The sequence below is a fragment of the Eucyclogobius newberryi genome, unplaced genomic scaffold (genome assembly GCF_026437365.1).
Source record: "Eucyclogobius newberryi isolate DKJ021-1_F unplaced genomic scaffold, fEucNew1.0.hap1 SCAF_15, whole genome shotgun sequence".
NCBI lineage: Eukaryota > Metazoa > Chordata > Actinopteri > Gobiiformes > Gobiidae > Eucyclogobius > Eucyclogobius newberryi.
In genome coordinates, this window is record NW_027315779.1 from 32,281,148 (window position 1) to 32,296,452 (window position 15,305).

The following is a 15,305-nucleotide window of genomic DNA, read 5'->3' on the forward strand; positions in this document are numbered from 1 at the left end:
CGGCCTAACTGGTAATACATTTAAATGAGCATGTCTTCCATGATTCCATTAAAAGGTGGAATGGACGATTTTTTGGCCCAAATCTGAGTCTCATTTCCTCGTGGCGTGGACTGCCGATTAGTCCTGCCGTTCACCTGCAGCCTCGTGCGGCTCGTCCCCACGAGCAGCACGTTTCCCTGTGTCTAAGCGCATGGATCTATCATGATATAGTTCCCTCAGTGTACAGGACAAAATGAAGACAGAGAAAGACTGTTCGAGCTCAGAAGAGACGGAAATCTACGGAGACGAGAGATGCGATGCGATCCGTCGTGCTAATAAACAAACGCACGTGTGGCATCGAGGCTTTTTTGTGCGTCCGCACGGGGGTGAGTGCTCATGCACACTTGAGCGTGAGTTCTCAAAACAGCAAGAAATTGTCCATTACGCCTTTAAGTTTTGGGTAGCCAATATTCATATTTCTTGATGGTGGATAGGCTTATACACCATGTAATAGTGTGTTTAGACTTATACACCATGTAATAGTGTGTTTAGACTTATACACCATGTAATAGTGTGTTTAGACTTATACACCATGTAATAGTGTGTTTAGACTTATACACCATGTAATAGTGTGTTTAGACTTATACACCATGTAATAGTGTGTTTAGACTTATACACCATGTAATAGTGTGTTTAGACTTATACACCATGTAATAGTGTGTTTAGACTTATACACCATGTAATAGTATGTTTAGACTTATAACACCATGTAATAGTATGTTTATGGTGCATGTACCTTTGGAAATAATGAAGGTACGTTAAACCATCCTTGGAGGAAATACATTATTATAAACATATTTACCATCCCTTTAAAACAGTCTGGGGAGAACACTGATAATTCATATCTTCGATCGTGTGATGGTTCTGTGTTTTTTAGAAACTCGTTACAGGTGATTAACTCTTCGCTCTGAGGGTGGCCAACATCACTGCATTTAGCATGTTTAGCCAGCATGAGCTAGCATGATTTCATAAAGGCTTAAATGCTGTGATTTTAAACATTGCTATTTTACATATCAACCAATAAAATAGCACAATATTGTCTGATTAAAATGTTCTCTTTGTTATCATTTGATTCCAGTGACATTGAACCCTCCCGGGCTGAGGCTCACCGTACGCCACAAGAGGGCGGTTTTGTGATGCTCTCCCATGTACATGTATTTTACTCAGAAGCTCCAAAAACACATATATTGTGCTATATACATTATATTTTTAATTAATGCATAATTCAGACGTAATTAAGATCTTTCTGTTTCTTCCACTGTTGAGACGCTTCGATCAATCAGCGTTTCAGCAAGAGCCTTTCCAGACTCATTCATGTGAAGAACTGGGCGACACAGATGGATCTGGAGTGAGTCACTAAACTCATTGTGCGGGTATCGGATCGATATCGCAGTAGTATTACTTGGTACACTGCTCAGAAGCGCTGCTGTGAAGTCGCTCGGACTTGGACTACAGAAGCATCAGCTTCAGCAGAACAATATTCACCAGGTGATAACAAATATTACATTTGATGGAAATTACGTGATGACATAATAATTAACCAGATCGAATGATTCTCAATAACAGTATTAACACATTTACTTTCAATGATTAAGCATTAATCAGTTTCACTGTTACTTTGACCCCGCCCCCGTACTGCAGAACGGGGGCGGGGCCTCTTAGTGTGACCCCCATACTCACAATATCATCGTAGCTGTCGTCTTCACAGCCCTCACAGTCACAGTCTGTGTCAGAGTCCGACATGTTCAGCTTCAGCACCTGGAAAGGAAAAGAACACAGACTCAGCCCCCGGTCCTGTGGTGGGCACACACACACACACACACAACACACACACACACACACACACAACACACAAACAACACACACAACCTACAACACACACACAAACACACGACCTACAACACACACACAACACACACACGCACAACACACTCACACAACACGCACGCACAACACACACAAAAACACACACACTCAACACGCACAACACACACACGCACAACACACACAAACACACGCACAACACACACACGCACAAAACACACAAAAACACACGCACAACACACACACACAACACACGCACAAACACACGCACAAACTCACTAACACACAAACTACACACACAATGATGATCTACTTGCTGCATTACTTTTGAGGCACATATTCAGCTGTAATAGTGAGGACCAGGCGTGATAATCCAGCACTGAGCCAACAGTTGAAGCCGTTGGCAGTAAAATAAGATAAGGTCATGAAGTCATATTAACTTGATGTTACTAGTAACTACTTTTTAACTAAATGGATAAACAAATATGATACAAACATATAGCCTAATCTAGCCTAAGCCTATTAACATTAGTTACTTAATCAAAAAGGCAGTTTTGTCAAATTTAAAATGAAAATAAACTATATCCATGGGTTTTGGAATGATAAGAAATGAGGTCGTTTGCCACACTGATTAAATTTAAAACTATTTAACTTACATTTTTGAAGGTGAAAATGTCCTCAAAATGTTATAAACAGGACAATGAAGCCCATGTATGACTCTGAATGTTTCTTTCATGGCTCAGGAGTGCAAGTGTCATTGTACATTTGATAAGAGCAGCACGGCTCTGTTCACGAGGGTAGATCACACTTTATATGAAGCTACTCTCCAAAGACTGCACTACAGCCTTGTCCTCACGGCCTACGGGCCTCAGCACCACCTTCTACTAGTCTGACAGTCTCCTTGAAAGGTGTCCAGGAGGCGACACAATGACCACTGACCGTCCACTGAAACAGCCGGTGCCAGTAATAGAGCCTTCTGAGCCAACAACCGCTCATGTGTTTATGGTTTTTATTTTTATACATCGTTTTATTGAGAAAGAGCATCATGAAGTGCATAAAACATGGGTCTTATTTTGACCATATCTTATTGCACTTCCATGGCTTGAACTCATGAAGGATCAACTAAACCACAGAGCCAAGTCCATTATCATATCACAAACTTCTTCACTGTCATAACTTAGTATGAAATAAAAGATTTAAATAAAATGAAATAGATATAGAAATAAGGTAAGAAATATAAATAAGATGAAATAAAAGTCATATGTGCAATTACTGTGAAATTCATGTGCAATCCATGTGCCGTCGTGACACATATTCATGTGCAATTACTGTCGTGATCACATGCAATGGTATTTATGTATTTATTTATTTATTTATGTATTTATTTATTTATGTATTTGTCTATGGGAGTTTTTGTTTATAAGAGATCTTCTACTGAGAGTGTTTTTCAAACTTCCTATAAGTGATCTGTTCTTTTCTTCTGTATCTACCTCTGTATCTACCTGCGTTGCAACAATGAAATTTCCCCATGTGGGACAATAAAGGAATATCTTATCTTAAGATTTAAATACACATTGCATAAACAAATAACACCCACAGATCTCCCACTAGCAGTGAAATAAGACCAACAGGGGACACGGCAGGCTTCTCCGGTCCCCTCTCTCTGGTCCACTCTCTGGTCCACTCTCTGGTCCACTCTCTTGTCCTCTCTCTTGTCTTCTCTCTTGTCTTCTCTCTTGTCCTCTCTCTTGTCCTCTCTCCGGTCCTCTCCCTTGTCCTCTCCCTTGTCTTCTCCCTTGTCCTCTCCCTTGTCCTCTCCCTTGTCCTCTCTCTGGTCCAGGACAGGACCTTGTGGTTGTTTACGTGTCCACACAGCCATGTGCTCATGGGTAAACAGGACACGTAGACAACACTCAGCACTCGAGACTAGAAACATATGTATAGCGCTTTAAATGAACTAAAGAGTGAAATGTGTCATGTCTTCACGTTGGTTTAGTCACGTTATAGTGCGAGATAAAGCCCCGCGCTCCCGAGCGGGTTCAACGCGGGAGGCTAGCTAGCTAACGTTGCTACGAGAGTTGTCTCCGCGGACACGCAGAGCCCGCGGCGGCTCAACAGTTTGTCCCCTGGAGCTCCGCGGGGACACGGGCCAACACACTGACCTGTGCCTGACCCGTCCGCAGCGTTCTGTGGGTTTAAGTGCCGCTTCTGTCCGCCACTGGAGCGCGCGCAGGAGCTGGAGCTAGTGACGACGTTACATCCGGGTCCTCCACAACGGTTGGGAATATATGGATTTTCTCTGTTTGACGCGCATTTTCTGTCTCTTAAGTTACTGAAGCAACACGTGGCACTTCCCGTCAGAAAACAGGCGGAAAAGTGTCCGCGTCCGGCGCCAAACTCACACTCAGCAGGGTCCACGCACCTCCAGAGTACCCGGATGTGGCCCAAAGAAAAGAAGCGACGGAGTTGTTGGAGTAGAACCCATGGATCTATTATATTAGGCAGAACCGGAGTAGAACCCATGGATCTATTATATTAGGCAGAACCGGAGTAGAACCCATGGATCGGTCGTAATCCTGGACGGGTCTCAGAGGTGAGACTCCTATTTTACTGATGGATCCAGGGACAACAAATGGAAAAGTGGGGTTTGGTGTATTTATGTTTCTCAAGTTGAGTACAGGTCGTCTCCGCGTTTGCCTGATGCATTAGTGTTTTTTCAGCAGAATAAATAGCTATTTAAGTGCTTTGTGATGGATGGAGGAAGCTGGAGTTGATGGTGTGATGTTCAGGCTTGTTTCAGGCTTAAGAGGGCGAAAGAAGACCACCATCGGGCCATGTCCCGCATGTCGTGGTCTATTCTCGCTCGTGTTATTGTTTTCTTCCGGGATGTTGGGTCCTGCGCGCCCCCTGGTGGCAGAACGTGAGTGCAGCAGGCGAGAGCGAGGTCCGTTTTGCACGTTATCTTCCACTTTATGAACTGTGAGGACATGTGACCGTGAGGACATGTGACCGTGGCACTGTGAGGACATGTGACCGTGGAACTGTGAGGACATGTGACCGTGCAACTGTGAGGACATGTGACCGTGGAACTGTGAGGACATGTGACCGTGGAACTGTGAGGACATGTGACCGTGGAGCTGTGAGGACATGTGACCGTGGCACTGTGAGGACATGTGACCGTGGCACTGCGAGGACATGTGACCGTGGAGCTGTGAGGACATGTGACCGTGGAGCTGTGAGGACATGTGACCGTGGCACTGTGAGGACATGTGACCGTGGCACTGTGAGGACATGTGACCGTGGAACTGTGAGGACATGGAACTGTGAGGACATGTGACCGTGGCACTGTGAGGACACGTGACCGTGGAACTGTGAGGACATGTGACCGTGAGGACACGTGGCACTGTGAGGACGTGTGACCGTGAGGACATGTGACCGTGGCACCGTGAGGACATGTGACCGTGGCACCGTGAGGACATGTGACGTGGAACCGTGAGGACATGTGACCGTGGCACTGTGAGGACATGTGACCGTGGCACTGTGAGGACATGTGACCGTGGCACTGTGAGGACATGTGACCGTGAGGACATGTGACCGTGGAACTGTGAGGACATGTGACCGTGCAACTGTGAGGACATGTGACCGTGGAACTGTGAGGACATGTGACCGTGGAACTGTGAGGACATGTGACCGTGGAGCTGTGAGGACATGTGACCGTGGCACTGTGAGGACATGTGACCGTGGCACTGCGAGGACATGTGACCGTGGAACTGTGAGGACATGTGACCGTGGAGCTGTGAGGACATGTGACCGTGGCACTGTGAGGACATGTGACCGTGGCACTGTGAGGACATGTGACCGTGGAACTGTGAGGACATGGAACTGTGAGGACATGTGACCGTGGCACTGTGAGGACACGTGACCGTGAGGACACGTGGCACTATGAGGACACGTGGCACTGTGAGGACGTGGAACTGTGAGGACGTGTGACCGTGGCACTGTGAGGACGTGTGACCGTGAGGACATGTGACCGTGGCACCGTGAGGACATGTGACCGTGGCACTGTGAGGACATGTGACCGTGGCACTGTGAGGACATGTGACCGTGCAACTGTGAGGACATGTGACCGTGCAACTGTGAGGACATGTGACCGTGGAACTGTGAGGACATGTGACCGTGCAACTGTGAGGACATGTGACCGTGGAACTGTGAGGACATGTGACCGTGGAGCTGTGACGACATGTGACCGTGGAACTGTGAGGACATGTGACCGTGGAGCTGTGAGGACATGTGACCGTGGCACTGCGAGGACATGTGACCGTGGCACTGCGAGGACATGTGACCGTGGCACTGTGAGGACATGTGACCGTGGAACTGTGAGGACATGTGACCGTGAGGACATGTGACCGTGGCACTGTGAGGACGTGTGACCGTGGCACTGTGAGGACGTGTGACCGTGGCACTGTGAGGACACGTGACCGTGAGGACATGTGACCGTGGCACTGTGAGGACATGTGACGTGGAACTGTGAGGACATGTGACCGTGGAACTGTGAGGACATGTGACCGTGGCACTGTGAGGACATGTGACCGTGGAACTGTGAGGACATGTGACCGTGGCACTGTGAGGACATGTGACCGTGGAACTGTGAGGACATGTGACCGTGCAACTGTGAGGACATGTGACCGTGGAACTGTGAGGACATGTGACCGTGCAACTGTGAGGACGTGACCGTGGAACTGTGAGGACATGTGACCGTGGAGCTGTGAGAACATGTGACCGTGGCGCTGTGAGGACATGTGACCGTGGCACTGCGAGGACATGTGACCGTGGAACTGTGAGGACATGTGGCCGTGGAGCTGTGAGGACATGTGACCGTGGCACTGTGAGGACATGTGACCGTGGCACTGCGAGGACATGTGACCGTGGCACTGAGGACATGTGACCGTGGAACTGTGAGGACATGTGACCGTGGAACTGTGAGGACATGGAACTGTGAGGACATGTGACCGTGGCACTGTGAGGACACGTGACCGTGAGGACACGTGGCACTGTGAGGACGTGTGACCGTGGCACTGTGAGGACGTGTGACCGTGAGGACATGTGACCGTGGCACCGTGAGGACATGTGACCGTGGCTCCGTGAGGACATGTGACCGTGGAACCGTGAGGACATGTGACCGTGGAATTGTGAGGACATGTGACCGTGGCACTGTGAGGACATGTGACTGTGAGGACATGTGACCGTGAGGACATGTGACCGTGGCACTGTGAGAACATGTGACCGTGAGGACATGTGACCGTGGCACTGTGAGGACGTGTGACCGTGGCACTGTGAGGACGTGTGACCGTGGCACTGTGAGGACGTGTGACCGTGGCACTGTGAGGACACGTGACCGTGGAACTGTGAGGACATGTGACCGTGGCACTGTGAGGACATGTGACCGTGAGGACATGTGACCGTGGCACTGTGAGGACATGTGACCGTGAGGACATGTGACCGTGGAACTGTGAGGACATGTGACGTGGAACTGTGAGGACATGTGACCGTGGAACTGTGAGGACATGTGACCGTGGCACTGTGAGGACATGTGACCGTGGAACTGTGAGGACATGTGACCGTGAGGACATGTGACCGTGGCACTGTGAGGACATGTGACCGTGGAACTGTGAGGACATGTGACCGTGCAACTGTGAGGACGTGACCGTGGAACTGTGAGGACATGTGACCGTGGAGCTGTGAGGACATGTGACCGTGGCACTGTGAGGACATGTGACCGTGGCACTGCGAGGACATGTGACCGTGGAACTGTGAGGACATGTGACCGTGGAGCTGTGAGGACATGTGACCGTGGCACTGCGAGGACATGTGACCCTGGCACTGTGAGGACATGTGACCGTGGAACTGTGAGGACATGGAACTGTGAGGACATGTGACCGTGGCACTGTGAGGACACGTGACCGTGAGGAAACGTGGCACTGTGAGGACACGTGGCACTGTGAGGACACGTGGCACTGTGAGGACGTGTGACCGTGGCACTGTGAGGACGTGTGACCGTGAGGACATGTGACCGTGGCACCGTGAGGACATGTAACTGTGGCACCGTGAGGACATGTGACCGTGGAACCGTGAGGACATGTGACCGTGGAACTGTGAGGACATGTGACCATGGCACTGTGAGGACATGTGACTGTGAGGACATGTGACCGTGGCAATGTGAGGACATGTGTCCGTGAGGACATGTGACCGTGGCACTGTGAGGACGTGTGACCGTGGCACTGTGAGGACGTGTGACCGTGGCACTGTGAGGACGTGTGACCGTGGCACTGTGAGGACGTGTGACCGTGGCACTGTGAGGACACGTGACCGTGAGGACATGTGACCGTGGCACTGTGAGGACATGTGACCGTGGAACCGTGAGGACATGTGACCGTGGAACTGTGAGGACATGTGACCGTGGCACTGTGAGGACATGTGACCGTGAGGACATGTGACCGTGGCACTGTGAGGACATGTGACCGTGGCACTGTGAGGACATGTGACCGTGGCACTGTGAGGACATGTGACCGTGGAACTGTGAGGACATGTGACCGTGGAACTGTGAGGACATGTGACCGTGGCACTGTGAGGACATGTGACCGTGAGGACATGTGACCGTGGCACTGTGAGGACATGTGACCGTGAGGACATGTGACCGTGGAACTGTGAGGACATGTGACGTGGAACTGTGAGGACATGTGACCGTGGAACTGTGAGGACATGTGACCGTGGCACTGTGAGGACATGTGACCGTGGAACTGTGAGGACATGTGACCGTGAGGACATGTGACCGTGGCACTGTGAGGACATGTGACCGTGGAACTGTGAGGACATGTGACCGTGCAACTGTGAGGACATGTGACCGTGCAACTGTGAGGACGTGACCGTGGAACTGTGAGGACATGTGACCGTGGAGCTGTGAGGACATGTGACCGTGGCACTGTGAGGACATGTGACCGTGGCACTGCGAGGACATGTGACCGTGGAACTGTGAGGACATGTGACCGTGGAGCTGTGAGGACATGTGACCGTGGCACTGCGAGGACATGTGACCGTGGCACTGTGAGGACATGTGACCGTGGAACTGTGAGGACATGGAACTGTGAGGACATGTGACCGTGGCACTGTGAGGACACGTGACCGTGAGGACACGTGGCACTGTGAGGACACGTGGCACTGTGAGGACGTGTGACCGTGGCACTGTGAGGACGTGTGACCGTGGCACTGTGAGGACGTGTGACCGTGGCACTGCGAGGACATGTGACCGTGGAGCTGTGAGGACATGTGACCGTGGCACTGTGAGGACATGTGACCGTGGCACTGTGAGGACATGTGACCGTGGCACTGCGAGGACATGTGACCGTGGCACTGTGAGGACATGTGACCGTGGCACTGTGAGGACATGTGACCGTGGAACTGTGAGGACATGGAACTGTGAGGACATGTGACCGTGGCACTGTGAGGACATGTGACCGTGGCACTGTGAGGACATGTGACCGTGGCACTGTGAGGACGTGTGACCGTGGCACTGTGAGGACGTGTGACCATGGCACTGTGAGGACACGTGACCGTGAGGACATGTGACCGTGGAACTGTGAGGACATGTGACCGTGGAACTGTGAGGACATGTGACCGTGGAACTGTGAGGACATGTGACCGTGGCACTGTGAGGACATGTGACCGTGGAACTGTGAGGACATGTGGCCGTGAGGACATGTGACCGTGGCACTCTGAGGACATGTGACCGTGGCACTGTGAGGACATGTGACCGTGGAACTGTGAGGACATGTGACCGTGGAACTGTGAGGACATGTGACCGTGGAACTGTGAACATGTGACCGTGGAGCTGTGAGGACATGTGACCGTGGCACTATGAGGACATGTGACCGTGGCACTGCGAGGACATGTGACCGTGGAACTGTGAGGACATGTGACCGTGGAGCTGTGAGGACATGTGACCGTGGCACTGTGAGGACATGTGACCGTGGCACTGCGAGGACATGTGACCGTGGCACTCTGAGGACATGTGACCGTGGCACTGTGAGGACATGGAACTGTGAGGACATGTGACCGTGGCACTGTGAGGACACGTGACCTTGAGGACACGTGGCACTGTGAGGACATGGAACTGTGAGGACGTGTGACCGTGGCACTGTGAGGACGTGTGACCGTGAGGACATGTGACCGTGGCACCGTGAGGACATCTGACCGTGGCACTGTGAGGACATGTGACCGTGGCACTGTGAGGACATGTGACCGTGGAACTGTGAGGACATGTGACCGTGCAACTGTGAGGACATGTGACCGTGCAACTGTGAGGACATGTGACCGTGGAACTGTGAGGACATGTGACCGTGCAACTGTGAGGACATGTGACCGTGGAACTGTGAGGACAGGTGACCGTGGAGCTGTGAGGACATGTGACCGTGGCACTGTGAGGACATGTGACCGTGGCACTGCGAGGACATGTGACCGTGGAACTGTGCGGACATGTGACCGTGGAGCTGTGAGGACATGTGACCGTGGCACTGTGAGGACATGTGACCGTGGCACTGCGAGGACATGTGACCGTGGCACTGCGAGGACATGTGACCGTGGCACTGTGAGGACATGTGACCGTGGCACTGTGAGGACATGTGACCGTGGAACGGTGAGGACATGGAACTGTGAGGACATGTGACCGTGGCACTGTGAGGACACGTGACCGTGAGGACACGTGGCACTGTGAGGACACGTGGCACTGTGAGGACGTGGAACTGTGAGGACGTGTGACCGTGGCACTGTGAGGACGTGTGACCGTGAGGACATGTGACCGTGGCACCGTGAGGACATGTGACCGTGGCACCGTGAGGACATGTGACGTGGAACCGTGAGGACATGTGACCGTGGAACCGTGAGGACATGTGACCGTTGAACTGTGAGGACATGTGACCGTGGCACTGTGAGGACATGTGACCGTGAGGACATGTGACCGTGGCACTGTGAGGACATGTGACCGTGAGGACATGTGACCGTGGCACTGTGAGGACATGTGACCGTGAGGACATGTGACCGTGGCACTGTGAGGACGTGTGACCGTGGCACTGTGAGGACATGTGACCGTGGCACTGTGAGGACACGTGACCGTGAGGACATGTGACCGTGGCACTGTGAGGACATGTGACCGTGGAACTGTGAGGACATGTGACGTGGAACTGTGAGGACATGTGACCGTGGAACTGTGAGGACATGTGACCGTGGAGCTGTAAGGACATGTGACCCTGGCACTGTGAGGACATGTGACCGTGGCACTGCGAGGACATGTGACCGTGGCACTGCGAGGACATGTGACCGTGGCACTGCGAGGACATGTGACCGTGCAACTGTGAGGACATGGAACTGTGAGGACATGTGACCGTGGCACTGTGAGGACACGTGACCGTGGAACTGTGAGGACATGTGACCGTGGAGCTGTGAGGACATGTGACCGTGGCACTGTGAGGACATGTGACCGTGGCACTGCGAGGACATGTGACCGTGGAACTGCGAGGACATGTGACCGTGGAGCTGTGAGGAAATGTGACCGTGCAACTGTGAGGACATGTGACCGTGGCACTGTGAGGACATGTGACCGTGGCACTGTGAGGACATGTGACCGTGGAACTGTGAGGACATGGAACTGTGAGGACATGTGACCGTGGCACTGTGAGGACATGTGACCGTGGCACTGTGAGGACATGTGACTGTGGAACCGTGAGGACATGTGACCGTGGCACTGTGAGGACATGTGACCGTGGCACTGTGAGGACATGTGACCGTGGCACTCTGAGGACATGTGACCCTGAGGACATGTGACCGTGGAACTGTGAGGACATGTGACCGTGGCACTGTGAGGACATGTGACCGTGGCACTGTGAGGACATGTGACCGTGGAACTGTGAGGACATGTGACCGTGGCACTGTGAGGACATGTGACCGTGGCACTGTGAGGACATGTGACCGTGGCACTCTGAGGACATGTGACCGTGAGGACATGTGACCGTGGAACTGTGAGGACATGTGACCCTGGCACTGCGAGGACATGTGACCGTGGAACTGTGAGGACATGTGACCTTGGAGCTGTGAGGACATGTGACCGTGGCACTGTGAGGACATGTGACCGTGGCACTGTGAGGACATGTGACCGTGGCACTGCGAGGACATGTGACCGTGGCACTGTGAGGACATGTGACCGTGGCACTGTGAGGACATGGAACTGTGAGGACATGTGACCGTGGCACTGTGAGGACACGTGACCGTGAGGACACGTGGCACTGTAAGGACACGTGGCACTGTGAGGACATGGAACTGTGAGGACGTGTGACCGTGGCACTGTGAGGACGTGTGACCGTGAGGACATGTGACCGTGGCACCGTGAGGACATGTGACCGTGGCACTGTGAGGACATGTGACCGTGGAACTGTGAGGACATGTGACCGTGCAACTGTGAGGACATGTGACCGTGGAACTGTGAGGACATGTGACCGTGCAACTGTGAGGACATGTGACCGTGGAACTGTGAGGACATGTGACCGTGGCACTGTGAGGACATGTGACCGTGGCACTGCGAGGACATGTGACCGTGGAACTGTGCGGACATGTGACCGTGGAGCTGTGAGGACATGTGACCGTGGCACTGTGAGGACATGTGACCGTGGCACTGCGAGGACATGTGACCGTGGCACTGCGAGGACATGTGACCGTGGCACTGTGAGGACATGTGACCGTGGCACTGTGAGGACATGTGACCGTGGAACGGTGAGGACATGGAACTGTGAGGACATGTGACCGTGGCACTGTGAGGACACGTGACCGTGAGGACACGTGGCACTGTGAGGACACGTGGCACTGTGAGGACGTGGAACTGTGAGAACGTGTGACCGTGGCACTGTGAGGACGTGTGACCGTGAGGACATGTGACCGTGGCACCGTGAGGACATGTGACCGTGGCACCGTGAGGACATGTGACGTGGAACCGTGAGGACATGTGACCGTGGAACCGTGAGGACATGTGACCGTTGAACTGTGAGGACATGTGACCGTGGCACTGTGAGGACATGTGACCGTGAGGACATGTGACCGTGGCACTGTGAGGACATGTGACCGTGAGGACATGTGACCGTGGCACTGTGAGGACATGTGACCGTGAGGACATGTGACCGTGGCACTGTGAGGACGTGTGACCGTGGCACTGTGAGGACGTGTGACCGTGGCACTGTGAGGACACGTGACCGTGAGGACATGTGACCGTGGCACTGTGAGGACATGTGACCGTGGAACTGTGAGGACATGTGACGTGGAACTGTGAGGACATGTGACCGTGGAACTGTGAGGACATGTGACCGTGGAGCTGTAAGGACATGTGACCCTGGCACTGTGAGGACATGTGACCGTGGCACTGCGAGGACATGTGACCGTGGCACTGCGAGGACATGTGACCGTGGCACTGCGAGGACATGTGACCGTGCAACTGTGAGGACATGGAACTGTGAGGACATGTGACCGTGGCACTGTGAGGACACGTGACCGTGGAGCTGTGAGGACATGTGACCGTGGCACTGTGAGGACATGTGACCGTGGCACTGCGAGGACATGTGACCGTGGAATTGTGAGGACATGTGACCGTGGAGCTGTGAGGACATGTGACCGTGCAACTGTGAGGACATATGACCGTGGCACTGTGAGGACATGTGACCGTGGCACTGTGAGGACATGTGACCGTGGAGCTGTGAGGACATGGAACTGTGAGGACATGTGACCGTGGCACTGTGAGGACATGTGACCGTGGCACTGTGAGGACATGTGACTGTGGAACTGTGAGGACATGTGACCGTGGCACTGTGAGGACATGTGACCGTGGCACTGTGAGGACATGTGACCGTGGCACTCTGAGGACATGTGACCCTGAGGACATGTGACCGTGGAACTGTGAGGACATGTGACCGTGGCACTGTGAGGACATGTGACCGTGGAACTGTGAGGACATGTGACCGTGGCACTCTGAGGACATGTGACCCTGAGGACATGTGACCGTGGAACTGTGAGGACATGTGACCGTGGCACTGTGAGGACATGTGACCGTGGAACTGTGAGGACATGTGACCGTGGCACTCTGAGGACATGTGACCGTGAGGACATGTGACCGTGGAACTGTGAGGACATGTGACCCTGGCACTGCGAGGACATGGCCTTGACTAACCCTCAGACACGGTCACTTTGGTCACATGTGTCTGAGTTCGAGGCCTGTGTGGGACGAGGCTAGTTTTTGTGTCAATAACTGCACTGTCCTCGGATTTTGCTGCTTTTCTAAGTAAGATGATAAAAGCACAAATAAATGTAAAAATCCTTGCGTTCATCCATATTATCTAGTTCAATATTCATATTAATCTAGAAACACAGTTTCATCAATAATACACACAACTAAAATGCAAAGTTAGTTTATTGGCAACCATAGCACTTGGTTCGAACACTGTGGATGGGGTAGTACTGAACCAAACCTTTAGATGTCACTCTGGAGTGTTTCAACGCCTCGAAACATTGAGTTCAAATGCTTTGCTGTTTCATGAGGCTACACTTTGCCTTTCACTATTGTTTATTAGCTCCACTGGTAGCATTGATCCGTGGTGTTGTGTTCTGCCTTCTGTGCGGACGTGACATCATTGCAATTGTTCATCTCCGTCAAATCCACGCCGACCTCTCCGAAGCACAGAGCGGCCAGTTGCAAAGCTTACAGCTGCCGTGTGCTTCAGGAGGTCTTTGACGGAGAAGCCTAAACCAGCCTTTACGCCTCATTCGCACCGCAAAGCTTTCGTCGCTCATCAACGCGCCTCATTCAATGTGTCTGTACCTCATGCCAGCGCCACATTGGGTTTAAACTACTACTATCTCAGAATTAAAACAGAAAAAAAAAATATATATATATATATATATATATATATATATAATAATTTGGAGATGGGCCGCGGGGCGGATCAGATCGTTTGGCGGGCCTGATCTGGCCCCCAGGCCTTAAGTTGAATAGCCCTGGTCTATAAGTTGGAGAGACTTGGGGGCAGCATGGTGTTTCTGTGGGGACCGCCCATGAGGGAGCTGTAGGGCCAGATCTGTTTTGATCAGAAATGAAACAGGCTGGAGTTCTGCTCCTCCTCACTCTTCATCTCATCTGTCACTTTTATATAATCACAGATGGTCCAAACGAGACAGAAAAGGCCCAGATTGTTGCACAATACAGACAGCATAAGTAATATATGACCTTGGTGTGCTAAAAGTCCATTTAACCTTAGATCAAGAGCAAGCTCAGACTTTATTGTGAGCTCATTATCTTTTGCTTTGGTGATGTGTGTGAGAGGGACAGAAGCATTCACAACCTTTTACTTTGTTTTATT

The 15,305-nt window shown here is 52.0% G+C and overlaps 2 protein-coding genes across 2 annotated transcripts in view; one reads left to right on the plus strand and one right to left on the minus strand.

Annotated features, from left to right (window-relative positions):
• The window catches only part of ttc3 (tetratricopeptide repeat domain 3), a 55,650-nt gene extending 51,435 nt beyond the window's left edge, over nucleotides 1–4,215 (minus strand). The window contains exons 1-2 of the mRNA XM_072446979.1: nucleotides 4,026–4,215; nucleotides 1,720–1,797 (exon numbers count right to left, since the gene is read on the minus strand). Coding sequence (XP_072303080.1) covers nucleotides 1,720–1,782 — 63 coding nt within the window. The 5' untranslated portion in view covers nucleotides 1,783–1,797; nucleotides 4,026–4,215. The remainder of the gene's footprint in view (nucleotides 1–1,719; nucleotides 1,798–4,025) is intronic.
• Nucleotides 1–15,305, plus strand: part of ccdc15 (coiled-coil domain containing 15) — a 123,959-nt gene that overhangs the window by 89,915 nt on the left and 18,739 nt on the right. The window lies entirely within an intron of this gene.